The following is a 22,692-nucleotide window of genomic DNA, read 5'->3' on the forward strand; positions in this document are numbered from 1 at the left end:
AAGTTGTGTACAATTTTATTATCCACAACTTTCATTATGAATATAGAAACGATTAGAGATACAGAAAGGGAGATATTTTAAAAAATGCCTTGTTATCATCTTCAAACTGTGAGATTAGGAAAACCCCCCCCTGATAGATGTTAGATTAATGGGTCAACACGTCTGCAACACCGAGATTAACCATCTGCATGAAAATCTGAAACGATCGAGTATGTTGGTACAAGTAACGATTTTTTTTTGCATTTCCAAAGGACCGCTGTGATGTCGAATTGTCAGACTCTTGAAAAGTAGCCGAGGAATTCAAGAGGTTTTTTGTGTAGATTCAATTCCAATCAATGAAAAACAATTCCAATCTATAAAACTCTATTTTATAAAACCATCTTGTAATCTTTGAATTTTCATACAGCATACAGTTCGATTTCACGACAGGTATGGAAACTGGAGACTTTCTTCAATCCTCGCCATTCCCGAACCAGGTTTGCATCCAAATGTTTTCAGAAACTCCCCCGAATTCCCTAGAAAGTTGGCTACTCTAAGCTGTGGTGGCAGAACGGGACTTTCGTAAGCATCAACCATGAAATCTGTGACCTTCATTTTCCGACAAAAACCTAAAAAATGTGTGATATCAAACGATTTCAGTCGTCACAGACCTAACTTTGTGATACCCTGTACTAAATGAAGAAAAAATATCTTCTCCCTTGTGAAATGTGGTGGAATCAGAGGTAGTAAATCGAGATTTTGAAAACTAGGAAGGTTTTCTGTCACAAGCTTCATTGCAGTATTTTCTGCGATACGATCACTTTCTGACAAATCGTTGTTCAGCTGAAAAAATTTCCAATTAGGTATTTCATTAAACCAGGGTTTAATTTATATTCGAATTCCTATAATAATTGTTTTTTTCACATTTTTATTCCAAGTGAATATTGGCGAATATTGATTGATTGACTCACGTTGAAATACAGCAATTTTTTCCCAAAGCTTATTGGGTTTGTGAGTAGTAGCATATCCTTGGTTTCCTCAGCAAAATCCTTATAAGTATATTTGAAAGATTCAGTGAGGTTAACGCCATAATGCATTCCGATTCTGTCGAATGAATGTCCTATTATTTTGGCTAGAGCAAAACCAACTCTAGATTCGATCAAATATTGAGGGAGATCGTCTCTGATGTGTTTAGATAAACCAAATGGCACACCTACAGAGAAATGAGTTCAAAACTGTTATGACTCTTCGCCAACTTACTCACAGATCAGATTGCTTGGATAAAAGAAAACTGGTTCTTCCTTAGTTGCATCTACGAAATGCCTGTACCTGTAAATGATGATAAAATATAATGAAAACAACAAATTAAAATGAAATTGAATAGAAGTAAAATCTGGGTTTGGCCAACATTATGAAAGTAAAATAACTATGGAGAATTAACACTATTCTTTGACAAGGAATCATCCCTCAAATTTTTCGCATATAGATGGGAAAATAGTAAATGAGAATAGTCATTTACACCCTGTATATATCATATCGATGATTTTAAACATCGGTCTTCTATCAATGAATGCGAAGCTACTTTGAACATTCTGTGAAACAAAAATTAAAGAAAAATATGTAAGAGATTTTGACCATACTCACATATTTTCAGGTGTCAACTTTTCACCGTAAAGTGAAAGGAATTGTCGCCTTCTAAACTCTATCAGGTCGAAATGATTGTGTTGATATTCGTCTTTCAATATATCTAATGGTTGATAGGTAAGTTCCAAGTGAATCTTCTCAGCATCTGAGTTGTCAGTCTCGAAGAGTAACAATTTCAAATTGTTCAATTTCTGTGTGATGGATGCTTTGGATGCATCGTCCATCCACTTTTGCTCACCGAGTGAATTCAAGAATCTAGTCTTCAGATTATGGAACATATCTCTCATGATTTTGTTCTTTTTCTGGACCACTTCTGGATTAACTATAACTTTATAGAGGTAATTCACGATATCGGGCATGAGTGTTTTGCTTTGTTCCTTGCAATATTCTTCCCGAGTGTGTCGGTGAGATGGCAGGACTGTATTCTCGTATAAACTATTGGCTAACAGAGCCAAGAAGGCGTTATTCAAATAACTGAAAAATTTCAGAACGTTTTATCACATTTTGAAAAATGCCCTTCTCCCTCACCTATTTTTTTCGGCTGAAAGTTCACGGAAAACGTCTTCGAAATACTCTTGATTGTACAACTGTATAACAGTCTCGTTGTTTATGCTCTTATTGGTGAGTATTTCGAAAAGTAGTTCCCACTGGATCATCGGAAACTTTTTCTCTAGTTGTCCCACTTTCAAATTGACATGATTACGTTTTATGTTGAGTTCTTGTAGGTTTGGGGGCAGAGGAATTTCCTGGAAATATTCGAATTATTATGGGATTTTTATTGGCATCGGTATGGCCATCTAGGGGAAAACTTCTGAACAGTTTCACCCCTCGAAGAAATTTTCTTTCTACACGGAATGGTAAATTGAAGATTTTCACTACATATATTCTTTGGTTTTAATCTCTGAAACTAATAAATCTAAAAAAAATTCTCGAAAAATTTTCTACAAGAAATTTCATTGACTATTGTTAAATCTGAAATTAATTATTTAATATAAAGTGAATTTACCCCCTATGTGTCGGTGATAAACACATATTTATTTAAAATAATGCTATAAGTACTTACATCAAATTTGGACAAGATTTCGAATTCAATAAAAATTCTTATGTCTCTTATCTGACCATAAATCTCGTTTTCGGTCAAATTTGTGAAAAATCCTAATTCCTGCATGGAGGTGCTTATGGAGTCTAGATAATCTGCATAATTCTTCTGGCATAAAAGAAAAGTGTTGTAGAGGAGTGTTACGTTCAGTTCTTTACCATATGACATATTTTCAGTTTCTCTCAGGCATTTTCTTTTAGTTTCTGACAAGGAGGACCAATGCCCTAGACTTATCGATGTTTGATCGGGAAGCATCAACTGAAAAGTGAATGGATTATACCTAAAAAACCTAATTTTCGTTAAATCTATCACATTTTGTAAGGAGGCACTTAGTTTTTTTTAAATTTTCAATGCACGAAAATGACTCAATCGCCACTCTCCTACCTTGCCGTGCCATATTGACTACAGCGGGCGAAAAGAGGTAGCGGACGAAAAGTGTCTGCGGATGGAAAATATCTGCCTTCGAAAATAGTCGACGAAAATTAGAACGTAAAATGTAATTTTTTGTTCGATCGACGGAAAAAAAGGTTATTTCGAATGCCTAACGAAATCATATTTGATGCATGACATACCTTCAAAATGTAGGTGGAATCTGTTGGGTTAACATCAATATCCACATCGAAAAGAGGCATAGAATCATAGAGAATCATATCAGCAATAAATTTCGTTAAATTGAATTCCATATTTCCTTTTTTGTTCAAACGAATAGTACCCACCCTTTCTAATAACGACTTGGCTAAGAAAAAACAAAACAGAAATAACATTGTGTTGTTCATTTGGAATTATGATGAATTACTTGTCGATTATAATCATTAAATATTGAAAATATGAATTTTATAACTGGTTCCAAATATATAAGGTTGTATATACTAAGCTTACTCGAATAAATATTTTTATTGAACTTACTATTTTGCACCCTTGTCCCATAATCGAATTTGTCTTCATGAGTTAGGCAAGATTCGTAAAATCTCCGGAATTTCTTCAAGAACTGGGGTTTATCCTTACCCATCAAATATTTAGGTGCAAAAATGTCTAGTGGTTCTTCTCTTTCATCATCATTTCTTCCACATGCATAATCGTAAAAATTCTCACAAGGTTGCTGAGTGAAGTCTATGGAGTTCATCATATGAGCTGCAGTATGGAGGCAGTCAGGATTTTTGCAAGTTAGTTTTTCCTGAATAATGAAATTTCAAATAAAAGTAACTTCAGAAAAATATATTATCCTATGATTTCAGAATCAATAATTTCACAATTTGAATTCAGCCAAATGAATAACTTCATCACATGATTTTTTTCTCAAATTCATCAACCTACGACAAATTCAAACATCAATGATTTCATATTCAGAACCATTCAACAGATAACCAATAGATATTATCTAATTATATATCATTTATATGATACTTACAAATTCAGGTTCTGCATCCCTTTCAGTGGTTTCTGAAGATGTTTTTCCCATACGAAGATCTATCTGTGGAATTCCTTCAGTGTTTCTTCTCGGTAAATCTGTTGTTCCGAATGCATTTTCTTTGCCTGGTAAACTTGCTCCAGATTCCTTACGTTCCTGAATGAATGGAAAGATGAATGATCTAGAAAACCCTTCCTCCACAAAAGCCATATAAATCTGAGATAATATATATTCTGTCCCTATTCTGGGAAAATTACACAATGAGGCCAAATTTGTTTATTATTATTTTCGAAATCTGATTTCTTTAGTTCCAGTCCACAATTTTTAGTTGTGAGCTGTTGGAAATCAAAATATAGATGTACCTATTGTTTTCAAATGGTACTCGATTTTGTACCAATTAGGCGTCTTTAGGAAAATAGATCAAAAGAGAAAAGAGAAAAGTGTTCAAAACGAACTATTTATTTTGGCAACAAAAAAAAAGATGTAATTTTGTTCACAATGTGAAAACTGAACTACCTGTATGATTTGAAGAGCACGTGTTTGAATAATCATCGGGGGAAAACGCAAAAATTGAATTTTTGTGGTGAATATCGTTATCAGGTTCTTTGTATCATTTTTTTTCGAAATAATTTAATTGTTTAAACCACCGATTGAGTACTATATGATAGGTGAGTCGATATAGTGATAATAAAAAGACAATATGCCGAGGAAAGTCGCTATTATTGATATGATAAAACCTAAAGGTAATATATTATCATAAGAGGTCATTGAATATTTGTAGAGCTAAAAAACTAAAAATTTGAATTTGTTTCAAATATAGTTTTTACAAATGAGAAGTTTGTGAAATACGAAGCCCATCATAGTTCGAGTAAAAAAATCCAGTTTATTATTTACATATCATCTTTTTATTTACATGCAAGGAAATTGCAGAAATCTGAATGATAATAATTATCGATTATCGTGCAAGGTTTTGAATCTAAACTCTACTAAATCGTTATTGCAATGAGCTGCAAATGGCACACAAAAGTACACGTGAATCCCAAAATGTTCGAAATATTGTAACTTTAACCATTAGAAATCGGAGTTGCTAATATTAGCTATACTTGATCTCCCTTAAATAGACCGTTCAGCAAATGAAGCAATTGTACATTTAAATAAAACAAAAAACGTATAGTGATACAAATTCCATGAATAAGTTGAAATAGTCTCATGTAGTGAAAACTAGAACACAGGATTTTCATTTTGAATAAACAATAAAAATCCTTAGCAATGAAGCACATCTCAATAGTCAACGATCTAATGAATGAAAACATATTTAGATTTTCATAATTTTCAAAAAGGTCACAAAGATTCTATGGAAGCAATACTAGGACTATCGATCATAGTCGTATGCTGAAGAATTTGTAACGAAGTTCATCGATTTATTTCCAGTAGGTAGTTTCCAAAAAGAATCATAGAGAGTTTTTCGAATTCTTCTTCAGGATTCCGATAACTTATTTATTGGTGTATCACGTCTCAGCTACGTAACATTTTACAGAAGTCAGTTGAGTATAATTTTAGCCCCAGGAATATGTTATTTTTCATGATGCATTCAAAAGACAATCTTTATATGCAGGATACCAAATCAAAACTTTTTATACTAGACGCAAATATATAAATTTAAAAAAGTTTACTTACATTGAGTGAAGAACAGGATTGGGTGAAATAGAGTAGGAAAACAATTATTGCTATCAAAAGAAGCTGCATAGTTACTAGGCAAAGTATGAGCAATTTAGTTCTGAGCGGTGTTGGCTGAGATGTTTCTATGCCATCTTCAAGGGCTTCAGGGCTAACAACATCCTCGACGTTTTGTGACATGTTTCGTATTGTTCCCTTAACTGTTATCAATGTACTGTTCATTCGTAAAAAATCGAACTCTAATTTCCATTCGCACTGGGGAAATTCTTTATCATTTGTAATCAAAGTGGTTATCTGTACTCAATTTGTATTCTTTCCTTCGGGGACTGAATTCATGAAAACTATTAAAACATATACTTGAATACCATTTGTTGCCCGCCTGTCTTTACAGTGAATTCATATTGGAATTATCCAATAATATTATTGGTATACAGCTATCAACTGACGCAAGAGCAATCTTCATATCGTATGTTAAGACACATATTTTCATGGCTCAAAACAATATTCTCTTCTTCTTTATTTCAAGATATTATTCAGAATAAATATATTATTCACATCAGTTAACAGTAACTTCATACGTACGAACCAATTCAGAAAAATCTCCACAATAATAATTCATAACCATTACCGATTATGTGTGAGTTGAAGTTTAGGCTTTTGTTGAAAAAAAATCAATTATAAGGACACTATATTAACAAAAATTACAAATATATTAATGGAAAACAATTGCCAAGCTGAAAATTACGAAATTTACTCCTATATTTCACCATTCAGGATATTTTTCTGGATCTTAGTATCTTGTAAAAAAGGTTGAGTTGTATATTGCTAAAGGCAGACTCAGAAAACTTTTCAATAGTGTTTTCAGTTATCGATATCGAATTAAAAATGAGTATTGACTGTCTTATCGTTCGAAATCAATTCATATAATCCAAATCTTCTTTGGACAAGGCTATCAAATGTGGAAACTGTAATCTGTCTTCAAATCTAGTCATTGCCGATCCTGGTCGACAGTTGAATTGCTTCAGGAATTCTTCTGAATTGCCCAGAATGTTCTCGATTCTGAATTGCGGTGGTAAGATGTGACTTTCGTAGGCTTCTATCATGAATTCGGTGAAATCCATATCCCGGCAGAATTCTAGAAAACGAAATGTAGAGAGTAGACACATTTTTCAGAGCAGATATAAATTTTTCATCTTGAAACGCACCTTGAGTCATTGTGAGGAAAAATATCTTTTCTTTCTTGAATTTGTAAGAGATCCATGGCAATAAAGAATCGTTTTTGAAGGTTTCGAATAGATCTGTGAGTAACCTTAACGCTGTATTTTCCGCCACTCTTTCGCTCTCCGACAAAGCATTATTCAGCTAAAAACAGTAGAAAAAATCTCAACAAGGCGATGAGAAAACTTGGTAGGTACTCACAGAAAAAGAAAATTCTTGACCTCCAAATTTGATCGGGTTCGAGAGGACAATCATGTCCCTTGTCTGCTCGGCGAAATTCAAGTAAGACAGGTTTGCTGTTTCGCTAAGCTGTGCCCTGTATTGAATACCTACAGGGTCAAAGGCATGACCTATAATTTTCGCCAAAGGGAATCCCACTTGAGCCAGAACTATGTATCTTGGAAGATCTCTAGTTGCTCTTTTCGCCAAACCATAAGGTATACCTTAAAGGGTATTCATGAATAACAAATTCGAATCATGTCAGGTCGTCTCTTAACAATAGTGTAGGTATACGCTCAATACTCACATACTATATCATTGGCATAAAAGAAAACTGGTTCTTCCTTGGTAGCATCTACGAAATATCTATACCTACGAAAAACAGATTGATAAAAAGGTGTGTCGAATGTTTTTTTTAGCAGGCCCTGCTTATATACACCCCCCCTAAAGATCTCACATGAAAAGCAATTTTAATTTTTTTTAGAAACCAGAAAACTAACAGGAATGGAACTGAGTATACTTAAATTTATATTCCTGGTTATTTTTTGTGGATTAAATGGATTGAAAGCGAAAAACTCACATATTTTCACTGGTAACTTTCTGCCCTTGCAATGAAAACAACCTCTTCCTCCTGAACTCCATCAAATTAAAAAAATTGTATTGATAATCACTGTCTTTCAGCACCAGATCCTTGTATCCATCCTCAAGATAAACTATTTCACTGTCAACGTCATCATTGCGGAACATCGCAAGCTGAATGCTGTCCAATTTTTTTCTTATCGACATTTTGGACGCGTCGTCCAACCAATCAAGGTTTTCCAAAGATTTGTTGAAACTACTCGCGAGATCGTTGTAGAGTTCTTCGATATATTTGTTATGCTCCTTGAGTTCTTCTGGAGGAATGATTTTCTTGTAAAGATAGTTTATAATATCGGGCATGAGTTCTTCACTCCTCTCGTCACAATAGTCAGTTCTTGAGTGTTTGTGCGAAGGTAGCACTGTATTCTCGAAAAGACTGTTGGCTAGTATTGCTAAAAAAGCATTGTTGAGCATCCTGAAACATACATTGATATACACACAAAAAAGTGATACAAATTTGGATGAAAATGAAACTCATGAAAATAATCTACATCTGAAACCATGAATATCTATTAATAGATGATATTTCCTAGTTACATACATCAGATTCAAATCGAAATTCTTGCTGGTTTTAGGGATGAACGTGTAGTAACTCACCCTCTATCCAACGATGAGAGTCCTCGGAAGACATCTTCGAAGTATTGTCTATTATACATTTGGATGACGGTTTCGCTTGTAATATTTTCGTTACTTATAATCCTGAATAATCTCTCCCACTCTATCAGAGGAAATTCATTTTCTAACTGTTTCAGCTTAATATTTTCATATTGTCTTCGAACTACCATCTCCTGAAGGTTTGGAGGTGGTGCTATTTCCTAGAATGAAAGGCGTAAAAATTACAAAATAATATAATGAAAGTGGGTTAGTATTTCGAAGAATAATAATGTACCCCAAAAAATAATCCTTCCTAAATTTCGATGAAGGACTCTACTACATCTGTCATAATTTACTTGCAGGCTGGTGGTAAGAGAAAACTAATAAGTAGTATACGTAAAACTAGTGACAGAAGTGAAACTTTTAATACCTCAACCACTTGCGACCAAGCGGCATTCATAACACTCGTTGCTGTATGTAGTTACTCATTTAGATGCCTCAGGAATTAAATTAACTTCTACTATTTTGATTGACTTTTTTCTTCACTATCGATCTATTTCTTCATGAATATGAATAAGACTACAATCCAAAATATTATATTTCCACAACTACTCACCTCAAACAACGAAAATATTTCGAATTCTATGAATACCCTTATATCCCTTATCTGCTTGAATATTGCCTTTTCCGATAGATGAGAGAAGAATCCTAGTTCTAACACTGCAGTGTCAATGGAATCCAAAAAATCACTATAATTCATTTGACAATTTCTGAAGTACCTATACAGTATGGTCATGTTGAGGGGAGAACCTACAGCGTTTTCCTTCGTCTCCCTCAGACATTTTCTCTTGGATTCTGCCAGCGATGACCAGTGCTCGAAGTTCAAAGAAGTTTGGTCTGGCATCATGAGCTGAAAAAAATTCTATAAATCTAAAAATTCCTATTATAACCTTCCCTGTGTCATACCTTCAGAATATACTTGGAATCATCAGGATCTATATCAATTTCAACTTCGAAAAGTGGCATTGCTTTAAACAGTATCAAATTAGCTACAAATTCCGTTATATTGTAGGTTTTGTTGGTTTGGCCATCGAAATGAAATGATCCGATGGAATGCAATAAATTTTTAGCTGAAAATAAAAGTCAATTTATCGAATATTGTACTGAAATCAATTTCATTCTCGTCACCTCTCTTGATCCTGAGTTGGTAGTTAAATCTATCTTCATGTTTCACACAGGAACGGTAAAAGGTATTGAATTTGTTCAAGAATTCTGGATTATCTTCGCTGTTGAGCATTTTGGGTGAGAAAATATCTAATTCTTCCCTCTTGATTCCCAATATTCCACCGCAAGCAAATTCGTAAAAGTTTTCGCAAGGCTGTTTGGAATTATCCATCGAAAGGATGATCCGAGCAGCTGTAAGATCGCATTTTGTGCTGTTACACACATCTTTGTCTTTCGCGAGAAGTTCATTCAGTTTGGAAAGAGAATCCACTGAGATATCTGCTGAGGACAACGTTGAATTTTTCGATACAGTATTTGTCATTGTTTGAGTTTGGAGGTCCTGGGTTACACTGAAATTCAAGTAATTTTCAATGAGTACCCTTTCTCAGCTCAAAAGAACAATTTTTTATCGAGAGAGCTGAAGTGTCCGCATTTTTTCTGAAGAATAACACCAGACATTTATTCGTGAACACAGCAAAATTACTCCTGGAATGCTCGAGAACATCAACTGGAAAATTATATGATTTTTTGGAAATTGAAAAGACACAATGATTGAAACTCAAAGGCGTTCAAATGATAGATCGTATGATTCCTCTTAACTTAACAAAATTCAGGGGTTTTTGGGACCTTGAGAATTGATATGTCTGGGTGATTTTTGAGATATATTATAATAATTTATTATTCTCCTATCATCTGACAAGCAGTAGCTTACCCTATAGTTGTGAGTGAAAAATCTTCCCCCACTTCATCCGATTGATTTCTTGGCATTGTAGTGCCATTACTTGCAAGAGTTCCTTTTTCCTCATATCTCTGGAATTCAATTTTTTTGGTCGAATTTACTCCTTCCTGTGCCGTAGAGCCTACGCTATTCTCTACTCCTGAAATAGAATCTACTTCGTTCGATTCTTGAGTACTCGTAATTTCCATATATGAATTTTCTATAGATCCGTCTATTTTTCCACTGGTCGTCTCCTCAGTTGAATCTTTCATCGTTTTTTCCCTTGAGTTAGCAATAGGTTTGTTAGGAGTTTGGAGCGATTTCAGATATTTGAGGTAGGTTAAGAAGGAAGCGACGTACTTTTTTGATGTGGTAGTACCGGGTGGTTTAGCAGTGGAAGAATTGACAGAAATTTCTGCTCTTTTGGAAGAACTGCTTATTTCTGGTCGGGCGGTGCTTATATTCTTAATGATTCCAAATTCCAATATTTTTGTTGTTTCTGTTGTATACTGGATTCTCTCTAGCATTTCAAAGGAACTTTCTTCGCTCTGGAAATTGAATTTTCTCGACTAAATCAGAACTGATCTCCAAAAAAGTAACCTATTCAATGATAAAATAACCGAAATAAATAGATTCACTTGATAACCAGGATACATTGAAGTTGATACTGAAGTTGAAAATATTGGGTGTATACCAATAAAAAAAAAACAACAATTTGTATCGGCATATACAATGCTTGAGAATTTTGATTTTTTTCTGATAATTCATGTAGAAAAAGAGAATGTTCGATTGAGTTCATAATATTTTTTGGAGGCACAATCATCCAATAAGCTTTAATGAGTATAAACAACTACTTAATATAACAGACATAGTGATGATAAGATAATTATTATATTACGTTCATTATCGAAATCTGGTACTAATTAAGTAAGATACCAAGAAATATTGTGGGCAGTGAAACTGAAGACCTGATTGTGGTTAGCTGCTGACCCATTTAACATCTGTGTCACAATAATTTGTGACTTTACTTGTATCCCTATATCAGAAGGATTTATGTTGAAAATATAAGTATACCACGGATGATGGGCAATTAGAGAGATAGATACTAAGAATAGAAGAAAATTGTAAAAAGTTGGAAACTGTTGGAAACAACATGTTCAAGATGAATTATGCTAACATGAATTAATTTTTCAATTCAAAATATGAATAAAGTAAAAAGTTTCTTGCATAACAACTTTTAAGGGTGGCTTTTCTTCCCCATGAAATTATATACGGGAACAGCAGTAAATTTCTCAGATTGCCTTCTCTGCTCTATTGAATTTTATTCAATTTTCTGACTCCCAAGAAAAAAATTGCTTCCTGAGTGTCATCTCCAGGGAATTCTAACTAATAAGGGGTTGCTCAACAAACAAAATTATAGACCCGCACCATTTTTTGATCCTTAACTTTTTTACAACCATTCAGTTACACCCTGTATTTCATTCAGTTTCACAGTATTGGACAATAGTTCCTTAAAAAATAAATATCAATTCACTTAGAATTACATCACTTACAAAATTTTTCTTATAAGTTCTGAAAAAATTAAATTTTCTGGTAGTGTCCTCATTGAACTCGAGTTCCGTCATCTCAAGAAGAATTATAAAATATTACAAGATGTTGAAAATGAAATAAATGTTAAAAATGCAAAAATATTTCAGAAAGGTTGATAGATTCTACTTTATCAGTTCTGTACCATTGAGTATTCAACCATGCAATGGCGGTTTGATACTCAATGTTGATACTAACCTTCCTAAAAAGCCCTAGCTCGCACCATTTGAACGAAAACATCAAAATTATAACACAAATCAAAAACACAACCAGCATGGTGCAGGCGCACAACCAGAAGGAATTGTCGGATCTTCTTCGGGGTGGACCCCCATTCAGGGGGCTCGATACCTCGTAGGTTTCTTTCGTCATTTCACACTAATTTCCTGCGGACGACTAGTATGTGTGTTCCGGTGTGTACGTAATTGTGTTAGAAATTAGGAAGGATATTGGTTAATCATTGGAACCACCGGTGATCTCTGGGATACCAGATAAGAATGTGTAATAAAGTGTACGTGGGCTTAAACAAAATTAAACATCATGAAATCACAACTCTGAAGGAACGTTCTGGTTTATTATTTGCAGCGCTAGCTTTGTTTTTTTTGAAATCATTTAAAACTCAATAATAACTTGAATCGATCCAATAAAAATCAGTCTGAGACATTTCGTCAATCTGGTCGCCTTTTTTCTGAAGTTTGGTTCTTTTGGTTCTTTGCATACGCTTCATGAATGTTCTTATTTTGACATGAAGTCAGTTTATCAACGGCTTCGATTTGAAACGAGTTTTCTGAAAATGCCAAGACGTAAATAAACAAACGCTGAGGCTAATAGGGCTATCGGAATGCTACAAGGTGGCCTAACTCAGGCTGTTGTAGCGGAAAGGCTCCAAGTCAGTCAAAGTGTGATATCTCGACTTTGGAATAGGTTCAGGCAGACAAGTTCCGTGTTGGAAACCATCAGACGACGTTTGAGAGAGGTGAATCTAGGTTCTAGACGTCCATTAAGAGGAGTTCCATTAACACACGTGACCATAAATGTCAAAGACTGGAATGGGCAAGGCAACATATCAATTGGAACGATCAATGGCGTAGTGTCCTTTTCACTGATGAATCCAGATATTGACGATTTTTAGATTCTCGAAGAATAAGTGTATGGACAATCCCACGCATACCATGTAATCGTCGCTATGTCCAAGAAGTCAATCCATTCCGAGGGAGTAGTGTTATGGTATGGGCCGGGATATCTTTCAACAGGCGCACAGATCTACACATTTGTCCTGGGAATATGACCGCCTTACCCAAATTCCTCAAGAAATGTTCAGCAACCTCGTGTGTAGTATGCAAAGAAGATATCAAGCTGTTATTGATGCCCGTGGAGGCTATACATTGTATTGATAGTCTTAAAATGCTTGAATTCTCTGGGAATAAAATTTATCATATTGATATGAATTTCATCTCAATAAAATCTTATTTTAACTATATTTTTTTGCAATTTAAGTCAATATCCCTAACTCATGTGCAGCAGTTTAGTTTGAAGCAAAATTGGTTAGGATAACAAAAATAAAATTCCATGTATTAAAAAGTTTATTTCAATTCAACAATCCCATGTCAAAATTCATTTGGATGTATGGAAACTGCAACTTGAAAGTTCGGAATACTGATGATTGACTATCGCAATTGAATTGCTTCGAAAATTCCTCTGAGTGGCTCAGAATATTCAAAATCCTTAGAGGTGAAGGTACTACATTGTTCTGGTAGGTTTCGATAACCACATCCATAACTTCTTTTTTTCGACATAATTCTGTGGAAAAATGGCATTATGTTAGTATCGGACTTTCGTAGCAGAAACATAATTTTCGGAAATATAAATAATTTGCTGGATTGACTTAAATAGAATCTTTCTAAAAATCAATATGAAATGGATTGCTAGATTCAGATAATTCAAAAAAAAATTTAGTAGGTTTATGAAATGTGAGAACCTACTTGATTTTCAAATTAATGGCATCTACATAGAATAATAATTATAGTTTCCTGTCAAATAAAAAGATACTGATTGTTTTTGTTGTTCGATGTTGAAAAATCTTCCAATTTCAATGTGAAAAATTGATATTTCTTTTTTGAAAGGTTGGGGTTGGCTATATTCATCACCTTGTGTAAGTCTAAGAAAAAAAATTTTCTCTCTGGAGAACTGATATGAAATCCAAGGTAACAAAGACTGCATTCCAAATGTTTCCTTCCTATCAGTGAGAAGTCTCAAAGCTGTGTTTTCTACGATCAGATCATCAAGATATGGATCTATTGTTGACTGAAAATAAAAATGAAAATTGTCTTCATATTCTTCGCAATTAATGATGTAAATATATGACTATTTCAATAAATGAAAAAAAATGGTTATTTGTTCCATTATTGACAGGGATACCTCTAAGAATAAGCTATGATTGTTGAATATGAATGGTTTCGAGAAAGTCCCATCGCCTCTCATTGTATTCAAAAAATGGGAATATTGCCCGTAGGTTTCCGGATTCATTCGGATATTTTTAATATTGGTTGGACTGAAGGCTTGACCTATTATTTTTGCTAGAGGAAAGCCCACTTGGGCCATTACTATGTAGTCTGGTAATTCTTTGGATGCCTTCTCAATCAAACCATAAGGAATATCTGAAACACAACGATGACAATTTCTGAGAAATTTTGCAATTGAAGTCAAATTTTTGTGAATATAACTTGTCACTACAATAATTTTGTTCTAAAATTGACGAATCTTCACTTAAACATCGATTTATTTTTGCATTAGTAATTGGGCTTTTTTATTCATAATACTCACAAGCTACTCCATTACTCTCGATATACAAAGGAAGGTCATCAGTGGCAGAGATCAAATAACGATGTCTGAAAATTGTATGATAGTAGGTATCAGAATTGTTCAAAATTTGAACGTACCTACTCACATTTTGGCTGAAGTAACCTCTTGCCCTGACAACGATAGTATTTGCTGATTCTTATGTTTTATCAGATTAATCAAATTTGTTGGATAATCATTTTCTATCACACTTCCATTATATATGCGGTTCAAAAAGTCTCTTTCTTCTGCATAATCTTCTGTCTTGAATAAGGACAATCTGATTCCTTGCAATTTTTCCATCATCGCTTCTCTGCTATCATCATCAATCCATGTACTAGACTCCAAGGAACTGTTGAATTGGATTTTGAAATGATCGAAAATGTTTCGAATATAACCACTGCGTTCAGGGAGTTCAGAATTCGGTATTATTTTATATATATAGTTGACAACGTCCGGCATCAAATATTTAGCTTGTCTTTTGCAGAATTCTGTCCTTGAGTCGATATGGTTCTGAAGAATGATATTTTCGAAAATACTGTATTCGCCAATTGATCTCAGGATATTAGCCAAATCTCTGAAAATATTCGTAATTCAGATTCTCGTCCATATTTTTCATTTTTATATCAATTAAAAATTGAATAATATAATTTTCTATTATTTTTAACGTGTACAACAAACAAAATACGTTCAGCGTTTGGTACGTTCCTCTCGAGTCACCCTGTATGTGTATGAGTGTTTGTGAAAATATGGAAAATACTATACATTATAAAAATTTATTCAACTAACCTCCTTTCTATTTCTGCCATTCTGATCATAAGTAATTCGAAATGAGCATTATTGTCAATCCAAACTATATCGTCTCCTTGAATATCCCCATTACTTATCAACGAAAAAAATTTCCTCCAGTTCAATATTGGATATTTTCGTCGAAGTTCTTCAACTTTTATTAGAGACTGGAAGTGAATATTTGGACTATTCAGGGATACCTGAAACAAAAAGAGACAACGAAAACCATTAGTTACTTCGTTAACTAGTTCATTATTGGGTGTGATAACTATTAATTATACAGTAAACATACATTCATTTCACTGGATGAAGGACGTATCAGATATGTGTTCATTCATTTTTATAATTGCAATTTTTATTTAAGGTAATTCATCAAAAACTATGGTTGATAAAAACAACTCTCAATGACCAAATCATCCTCAGCAACAAAAGGTCTATCCATTTCTGGCACAAAAAGTTAGGGTTTCTATTTAAAGGATCAACTCCTCAATTATACATGAGAGGTTGCGTAATTTCAAATAAAAATTCTCCTAAACGCATTTTTTTAAGAAATGGTGAATACCGAAGATATGTATTTTGTGTCTTACTTTTTACTCATTCTCCCCATTCAAGAAAGGCATAAGCTGAAATCTTTTGGTTTGAGAAACTGGCTATAATAAATTAGGCTCATCACATTTTCCTAAAAATTGCTCTGAATTTCACACATTGGCTCATCAGTTCCATATACCTTTCAAAACAATTTATTTTCATTTCGCATTGCAGATTATAAAAAAGTTTGGAAGTATAACCTGAGCAAATCCTCAACTCTAAACATTTCAGAGAACTTTACAACTTTTACATTTTCCCATGAAAAAAAGGAAGCTTCATATTGAAAGGTCCTATAGCTACTCACGTCCAAATGCAGAAACCATTTTGAAATATTTCCAACCGATTGTTTTATTTCCTCGAGAGTTTGATTTTTCCTTAGAGCATCATTCTGCTCTACACTTAATGATTCAATAGTTAATAGATAATCAGCATGATTAAGATAACATCTCCAGTATTCATTATAAAGGTTCGAGCCATCTGAAGTAGATGCATTTAGTTTTTCACTGGTTTTCCTCAAACATTTTCTTCGGCGTTCTGAAAATGATGACCAGAATTGAGAATTTGGAGCTTTGTATTTGGGCTTTCTCAGCTGAAAACATAGAGAAAATTGAAGATTTTTTTAGCTGGGAAAATTATCTTAGAGATAATTCAAAAAAGGGAGAAACTGTTTTTTCTCTTAAAAACTCCGGATTATGTACCGCTGATGGTTCAAACTCACCGCTAAAATGAACGATGAAGAATTTTTGGGATTAACATCAATGCCAATTTCCAAATAAGGAAAGGATTCCATCAACGTCAAATTGGCCAATAGCTGTTCTAAATCTGGGTCGTCATCATATCCAGCAACATCTCTAAGTAGGATCTTGAATACTGAAATCCATTATAGTTTTTTTTTAGTTTCGATCAATTTTGGACTATACATAATCGTCTTCATCTTTGCTCGGCAACCAACTTCATATTTTTCCCGATTTGAGTCAATTGTACAATTGAAATATAAACAGGCCTTTCAGAAAGTAAAATGGAATTTTGGATATTATTATTTTATCTCGTTATGAAGATACCACAAAACCCTTGAAATCTGAATTAAGAAGAGGAGTCATATGGACGTTTATTTTCAACAAAAACTTCAAAATAGTTCTTTCGTTTTAAAAATTATCGATTTTGGTAAAGTATCGTAGTGATCATTTCTTGGATTTACCCCTCTGGAACAGAACAGATACCTACTTGAACAGATATTGATTTTGACTAAAATACTTCAGAAATGACTTGTTGAAGATGAAATTTTGGCCGTTTTGGAAAAATAAGAACAACATTTCGAATTTTTGGATAACTGATTTTTCACAGAGAGCTTTTTTTGTGTTTGTAGTTTCAAAAACTTTCAATTATTCACTTACGAGCTTCAATGCGCTCCTTGTAGAGGAACCTATCTTCATAGTCCTTACAAGATCGATAAAAATTGAAAAAATCCTTCAAAAACTTCGGTGTTTCCTTCCCAGACATTTCTGATTCGAAAATATCGACTTGCTCTTTAACATCCACATGAATGCCCCCACAAGCGTAATTGTAAAAGTCGTTACAGGGTTTTTCCGAAGGTTCCATGAAACTGATGATGCGAGCAGCCATTTTATTGCATTTTCTGGATGAACACGTATCCTTGTCCTTGAAATTCAAAGTATTGAAATCTTCGTTTCCTTCTTTCGAACTCTCATTTCGATTATTATTCTCCTCATCCAGATAATCACTGAAAATAAATAGAAGTCTTCCAATTAGCTTTAAGTGTACTTCATTTTCTCATTAGGTAAGTATGTTGTTTTAGGGATTAGGGTAATATGAACTTTCTTTTTTATTCCTTTCAAATTGATGGTTAGTGGTACATACTCATGTCAGCGAGCTGTCGGAAATAAGAAATAAAACTTTAAAAATTGAAAGGTTTTCAATATACTGAGTGTATTTTAGGGTGAGGTTTTTCTTTCAACAGAAGCTATAACTGGGACATCACAATCTTCTTCTTGTTCAAACCCTCCAACAATCATCTAAAAATGATTATATACCGCACGTTGCAAGAATATCTTCGAGTGACCTGGTACTACTAATTAGATTTTTTTCCACATAATTTCTTCTGCATTAATTATTTCACGTAGGTAGAAGTACCTACCTTTCATTTATTGTGGTTGGTTTGAAAGATGTGAAATCAGTTGAAGTCTGGGAAACCTCTTGGGTTGATTGTGTGCTGGATACTTCAGGCTCAGTACTTGAATCAGTAAATATAGTTTTGGTTTCTTCAGTACTGGTAATCGTCGAAGGCATTATTTTTTCTGTCCTGAACTGAGTCGTTGGTGTATTTTCCGTTTCAACACTGAGTTCAGTAATTTTTTGGGGAAATCCTCCAGCTTCAAGAGTTGTTGAAATTGTTTCAGTGGATTGCTCGGATGTGAAATATGTTTGAGTGACTGCAGAGAACTTTTCATCGGTCGTTTCATATTCAACACTATTTAAAGTGGTTGATTCAGTAAAAATTGTTTCTGTTCCTCCTCCATTGTCTAAGATTGTTTTCGAAGGAACTGTTTCCCTTACAGGCGGTGTATTTGAAGTAAATTCTGATTGAGTACTTGTAATTTGGCTCGTGGTTTCTTGCGAACCTTCAGCTTCATCAAATCGTCGATCTTTTTTTTCTTCAACTGTTACTATGGTAGAAGGAACGGTCATCGTTTCTTCACTTTCGCTGTCTCCTGTAACCTCTTTAAGTTTTTCTGTATTTGGAGGTACAGATGTTATTTTTTGGGTTGTTCTTGCGAATTCTTGTGTTGTTTCTATGATTTCTTGGCTCGTTTCCTCTTTCGCATCGTTTCTGGCGCTCGCGTTTTCATGAATAATTCTTTCGAATTTTCCTCTCCCATTTTTGTATTCCTAAAGAAAATACTTATTGAATATTTCAAAATTCATAACGTTTACAAACATCAGACATTTAGAAAAAAACTACCTATATTATAAATAATATAACATATTACTTATAGCCAGACTAAATTTAGCTTGATGTCTTTTCGAGCTAACATATAAAACTTTTTCATTCTGTTTGATATCTACAACTCTGAAAATGAAACTTGTTGTGAAAACTTCAACCATTTTTTTGCTCGTGCGCGGTTCAAAGTTTCATTGATAGAATGGACCAAAACTCCAAATATAAAGATCTCAATGCATAATTGAGAGCAACATGGAATTTAAATACTCCTTATCTGATGACAATAGGAAACATCTGAGAAAATTTACCTTTTTGTTGGCTGCCTTTTTCAAAGAGAAAGAAAGCAATAAAAGCAGTGAACAAATCGCTAAAATCACTAACATAGTACACAAACAAGATGAGAAGGAACTGTCATTTCTTTTCGTTGAAAAACTACCCGTTCTGGGTGTTGATACATCATACGTCTTTTTCGACATTTTTCAACGACACTGACCCTTCATCCGAACTTTTGAATAAGCCGAAATCCTTAACACGGAAGGAAATGATTATCTGTTGCGGGTCACCACTGATCTCAGTTTCCCATGATAAAGTACACATGAGAAATTTGCGGGGTACCATCAGTTATATCCGTTGATACGAGAAACGCCAGAAATGCTCTCTTTCTAATTCTGGGAAATGCAACGATTCCTGATTTTTCAAGCACAATTGATCAGATTTTATCGAGAATATAATTCGAAATGTTTCATAATTGCCACCCTCTTGCAATCCTCTGCAGGACTCGAATTCTGATTATGCAGCAAAATGTTAATATATGGGAATTTTTCGGATAGACAATCATTTTCCTTTTTTGTTTCATAAATTGGAGCATTTTGTTGCATTAGATGAGGAAGTTAGATCTTCAATTACATTAATATTCTTGAATATAATTTACGTATTACTCTTCACATTCGGCAAAGTTCTTTCTTATATTTTTTAATTTTTGTTGAAATATTAACCATGTTACAAGAAGATATATGTCCTGTTATTCAAGTACAGGTCTGAATCTTTTGCAATGATTACGTTGTAACAGCCATCATCAGTGACAATAATTTTTAAGTCCGGTCCTGTCGGAGTCCTGACTGATAAATTTGTTTTAATTTTGCCATACTGATAAGAATCACAACGATATGTATAATTATAATATAAACTCCTCAAACAAATAATAATTTTTGTAATTTGAAAGGAAAATTTTGTTTGAATCACGATTCAAACTACTGATGAATTTCGTAAGAGGTTTAATTTGTTTCTATGATGTCGTTTAACATTAACCTCACTTTTGAGCTTAGAATATTTTTCTTCTGCTCTGCCTGCTCAGGCTCATGTTGACATGGATCTTAAATCATTGTTGTATAATTATTTCATTATTTAATAGTAGATTAGTAGATATAATTTGAACGTTTTGTTTGCTCATATTAAGCACTGTACCAGATTATAATATTCAAACTGGTAACTTCTAGTAACAGGTCAACTAAGATAACAGTGAACTTGTGTATGTAAAAAAAGACAATACATGTAGAGCGTCAGAATATATTCATACAGTTATATATCGAAGATCTAGTCTATAGAACTATGCTGTCCAAACATATAAGGATGTTGGTGACAAGATCATCTGTGAGTGCTGTTTACAAAAGAACAATATGCTGTTCCAATATTCTTTACAAAAAAAAGAGAATAAATCCAATACTGAGGACGTGGAATGTGCTCAAAGGAGATTTTCAAAATATGGCCCCTAATTTTCAAGATAATGAGTTGAGAGTTCTGAATTCTTTTCCATCTCACACTGATATTTTGGTAATCGGTGGTGGCATAATGGGAACGTCTGTTGCTTATTGGTTAAGGGAAAAATCTGGTGTGAGAGGGGTTAATGTTACAGTTGTCGAAAAGGATCCCACAGTAAGTCCTCAAATGGATGGTTTCTATAAATGGTAACAAGCTTGTAACTCATTTCAGTTTTCTAAAAGTTCAACAGTTCTATCAGTTGGGGGCTTAAGACAGCAGTTTTCATTACCTGAGAATATACAAATGTCATTATATGGTGCTGAATTTTTGAGAACTATCAAAGAACGATTTGGCCCAGATGCTGATGTATGTTTCACCCCTAATGGTTACTTGACGTTAGCTGGCGAAGATGGAGCACATCAGTTATTAGATAATCACAAGTTGCAGAAATCTTTAGGTGCAAACAATATAATTTTGAATAAGGTACAATTGAAAGAAAAGTGAGTAATTGAATCTCAAGTTAACTTTGCAGTAAAAACCAACTAGATAGGATAAGTGAAATCTTATTTGAGGTTCCCTTGGATGAATGTTGATGGAATTGAACTAGGTTGTTTGGGAATTGAAAAAGAAGGATGGTTTGATCCTTGGTCCCTGTTGAATCTAATGAAAAAAGGTGCTACTGAATTGGGAACCCGATTCATTCATGGTGAAGTAACTGAATTTCTTTTTGCTGAAAGCAATATTTTAGTCTCGGGTGATGAAGAGGGTGCGAGATATGTGGGATCGAATGAAGTTGTTGTGAGTTTACATGATTGCAATTTTGTTGAAGAAGTGTAATGATGATTTTCTTCAGATAAAGTTGCCCAGTGGTGAAGAGAAAACAATAACATTTTCTGTATGTGTAATAGCTACAGGTAGTGAAACAAACGAGATAGCGAAGCTAGCTGGGATAGGAACAGGTAAAGGTATTTTATCAGTGCCAGTACCAGTAGAAAAAAGGTTAGTGAATTTCCCATCAAAAATAAATCAAACTCATCAATTTTTTCTAGGAAGCGATATGTATATAAGTTTGCTTGTCGAGATGATCCACCAGGCATAAATACACCAATGACGATTGACAAAACTGGTACATATTTTCGGAGAGAATGTATAGGGGGGACATTCATCTGTGGCCTAAGCCCTTCACCTGAAGATGAACCCCAAACTGATAACCTAGATGTGGATTACGATTTTTTTGATAAATCCATCTGGCCTATTCTTGCAGAAAGAGTTCCTGCGTTTAATTGCCTGAAGGTAATAGTTTCTTTTCAAGCAATAAAAAAAACTAATTACCTGCATTTCCAGCGCCAAAGTGGTTGGAGCGGTTATTACGATTACAATTATTACGATCAAAATGGAATAATAGGCATTCATCCATATTACCACAATTTCCTTTTAGCTACAGGATTCAGTGGTCATGGTAAGGTTAAAGTATGTTAGCGAAGTAGAATTGTAGTAATTAGATGTATTTTAGGGATCCAACAAGCACCAGCAGTAGGCCGTGCAATTGCTGAATTAATTTTAGATGGAAAGTTTCAAACTATAGATTTAACACGTTTAGGTTTTGACAGATTAATTGTAAATAAGCCAATGTATGAAGTTGCTATTTTTTAATAATGTAAATTGTATACATAATTGATTCCTAGTTGGATTTGTTCGTTTCTTTCATAGAAGTCCTACCTACCAATTCCTAAGAGAATGAAGAGTTTTTCAGGCCT

At 33.9% G+C, this 22,692-nt stretch overlaps 5 protein-coding genes across 6 annotated transcripts; 1 reads left to right on the forward strand and 4 right to left on the reverse strand.

The window, feature by feature from the left end:
- Positions 1 to 346: 346 nt before the first annotated feature.
- On the reverse strand, positions 347 to 6,259 carry LOC123312006 (neprilysin-11-like). Its single transcript, XM_044896174.1, has 11 exons — positions 5,808 to 6,259; positions 4,131 to 4,286; positions 3,629 to 3,896; positions 3,295 to 3,458; positions 2,687 to 2,980; positions 2,152 to 2,369; positions 1,624 to 2,097; positions 1,244 to 1,308; positions 951 to 1,192; positions 666 to 822; positions 347 to 608 (listed from the first exon to the last, which is right to left on the reverse strand). The coding sequence occupies exons 1-11, from the start codon at positions 6,027 to 6,029 to the stop codon at positions 421 to 423; spliced, it is 2,448 nt and encodes an 815-aa protein (XP_044752109.1). The 5' UTR covers positions 6,030 to 6,259; the 3' UTR covers positions 347 to 420.
- A 223-nt stretch (positions 6,260 to 6,482) lies between these two features.
- On the reverse strand, positions 6,483 to 12,429 carry LOC123311304 (endothelin-converting enzyme homolog). Its single transcript, XM_044895191.1, has 11 exons — positions 12,205 to 12,429; positions 10,414 to 10,967; positions 9,666 to 10,051; positions 9,444 to 9,607; positions 9,094 to 9,387; positions 8,481 to 8,698; positions 7,825 to 8,298; positions 7,552 to 7,616; positions 7,227 to 7,468; positions 7,013 to 7,169; positions 6,483 to 6,942 (listed from the first exon to the last, which is right to left on the reverse strand). Exons 1-11 carry the CDS (start codon positions 12,373 to 12,375, stop codon positions 6,722 to 6,724), a joined length of 2,946 nt encoding a protein of 981 aa, XP_044751126.1. The 5' UTR covers positions 12,376 to 12,429; the 3' UTR covers positions 6,483 to 6,721.
- Positions 12,430 to 13,573: 1,144 nt separating this feature from the next.
- Positions 13,574 to 18,685, reverse strand: LOC123310789 (neprilysin-1-like). Its single transcript, XM_044894447.1, has 10 exons — positions 18,374 to 18,685; positions 17,613 to 17,959; positions 16,937 to 17,088; positions 16,523 to 16,807; positions 15,631 to 15,830; positions 14,951 to 15,418; positions 14,827 to 14,891; positions 14,422 to 14,660; positions 14,151 to 14,307; positions 13,574 to 13,803 (listed from the first exon to the last, which is right to left on the reverse strand). The coding sequence occupies exons 1-10, from the start codon at positions 18,523 to 18,525 to the stop codon at positions 13,592 to 13,594; spliced, it is 2,277 nt and encodes a 758-aa protein (XP_044750382.1). The 5' UTR covers positions 18,526 to 18,685; the 3' UTR covers positions 13,574 to 13,591.
- LOC123310819 lies at positions 18,581 to 20,341 on the reverse strand. Its single transcript, XM_044894489.1, has 3 exons — positions 19,486 to 20,341; positions 18,680 to 19,125; positions 18,581 to 18,608 (listed from the first exon to the last, which is right to left on the reverse strand). The coding sequence occupies exons 1-3, from the start codon at positions 19,651 to 19,653 to the stop codon at positions 18,581 to 18,583; spliced, it is 642 nt and encodes a 213-aa protein (XP_044750424.1). The 5' UTR covers positions 19,654 to 20,341.
- A 195-nt stretch (positions 20,342 to 20,536) lies between these two features.
- LOC123310790 (FAD-dependent oxidoreductase domain-containing protein 1) lies at positions 20,537 to 22,625 on the forward strand. Of its 2 annotated transcripts, XM_044894449.1 has the most exons (7): positions 20,540 to 21,109; positions 21,167 to 21,435; positions 21,508 to 21,733; positions 21,789 to 21,934; positions 21,985 to 22,228; positions 22,280 to 22,394; positions 22,449 to 22,625. In XM_044894449.1, exons 1-7 carry the CDS (start codon positions 20,786 to 20,788, stop codon positions 22,586 to 22,588), a joined length of 1,464 nt encoding a protein of 487 aa, XP_044750384.1. In that variant the 5' UTR covers positions 20,540 to 20,785; the 3' UTR covers positions 22,589 to 22,625. The 2 variants fall into 2 exon arrangements, with proteins under 2 accessions (XP_044750383.1, XP_044750384.1); XM_044894448.1 differs by having other exon boundaries at positions 20,537 to 21,109; positions 21,985 to 22,394.
- Positions 22,626 to 22,692: the final 67 nt, after the last annotated feature.

The sequence above is a fragment of the Coccinella septempunctata genome, chromosome 4, assembly GCF_907165205.1.
Source record: "Coccinella septempunctata chromosome 4, icCocSept1.1, whole genome shotgun sequence".
In the NCBI taxonomy this organism is placed as follows: domain Eukaryota; kingdom Metazoa; phylum Arthropoda; class Insecta; order Coleoptera; family Coccinellidae; genus Coccinella; species Coccinella septempunctata.

Excerpts from the sequence above, each read along its gene's own strand:
- LOC123312006 (XM_044896174.1), bottom strand. The coding sequence starts at position 6,029 with ATGAACAGTACATTGATAACAGTTAAGGGAACAATACGAAACATGTCA. Across the intron at positions 2,370-2,686 it reads AAATCTTGTCCAAATTTGAT|GAAATTCCTCTGCCCCCAAA; the intron begins GTAAGTACTTAT and ends GAATATTTCCAG. Across the intron at positions 2,098-2,151 it reads CTTTCAGCCGAAAAAAATAG|TTATTTGAATAACGCCTTCT; the intron begins GTGAGGGAGAAG and ends GAAATTTTTCAG.
- LOC123311304 (XM_044895191.1), bottom strand. The coding sequence starts at position 12,375 with ATGACGAAAGAAACCTACGAGGTATCGAGCCCCCTGAATGGGGGTCCA. Across the intron at positions 10,968-12,204 it reads AGCTAGGGCTTTTTAGGAAG|AGCGAAGAAAGTTCCTTTGA; the intron begins GTTAGTATCAAC and ends TTCAATTTCCAG. Across the intron at positions 8,699-9,093 it reads AAATATTTTCGTTGTTTGAG|GAAATAGCACCACCTCCAAA; the intron begins GTGAGTAGTTGT and ends CTTTCATTCTAG.
- LOC123310819 (XM_044894489.1), bottom strand. The coding sequence starts at position 19,653 with ATGTCGAAAAAGACGTATGATGTATCAACACCCAGAACGGGTAGTTTT. Across the intron at positions 19,126-19,485 it reads AAAAGGCAGCCAACAAAAAG|GAATACAAAAATGGGAGAGG; the intron begins GTAAATTTTCTC and ends TATTTTCTTTAG. Across the intron at positions 18,609-18,679 it reads TATGAAACGACCGATGAAAA|CTGGAGGATTTCCCCAAAAA; the intron begins GTTCTCTGCAGT and ends CAACTCTTGAAG.
- LOC123310790 (XM_044894448.1), top strand. The coding sequence starts at position 20,786 with ATGCTGTCCAAACATATAAGGATGTTGGTGACAAGATCATCTGTGAGT. Across the intron at positions 21,734-21,788 it reads TGGGATCGAATGAAGTTGTT|ATAAAGTTGCCCAGTGGTGA; the intron begins GTGAGTTTACAT and ends GATTTTCTTCAG. Across the intron at positions 22,395-22,448 it reads TACAGGATTCAGTGGTCATG|GGATCCAACAAGCACCAGCA; the intron begins GTAAGGTTAAAG and ends GATGTATTTTAG.
- LOC123310789 (XM_044894447.1), bottom strand. The coding sequence starts at position 18,525 with ATGCCTTCGACGATTACCAGTACTGAAGAAACCAAAACTATATTTACT. Across the intron at positions 15,831-16,522 it reads AATGGTTTCTGCATTTGGAC|GTATCCCTGAATAGTCCAAA; the intron begins GTGAGTAGCTAT and ends TTTTTGTTTCAG. Across the intron at positions 14,308-14,421 it reads ATCATAGCTTATTCTTAGAG|TCAACAATAGATCCATATCT; the intron begins GTATCCCTGTCA and ends TTTTATTTTCAG.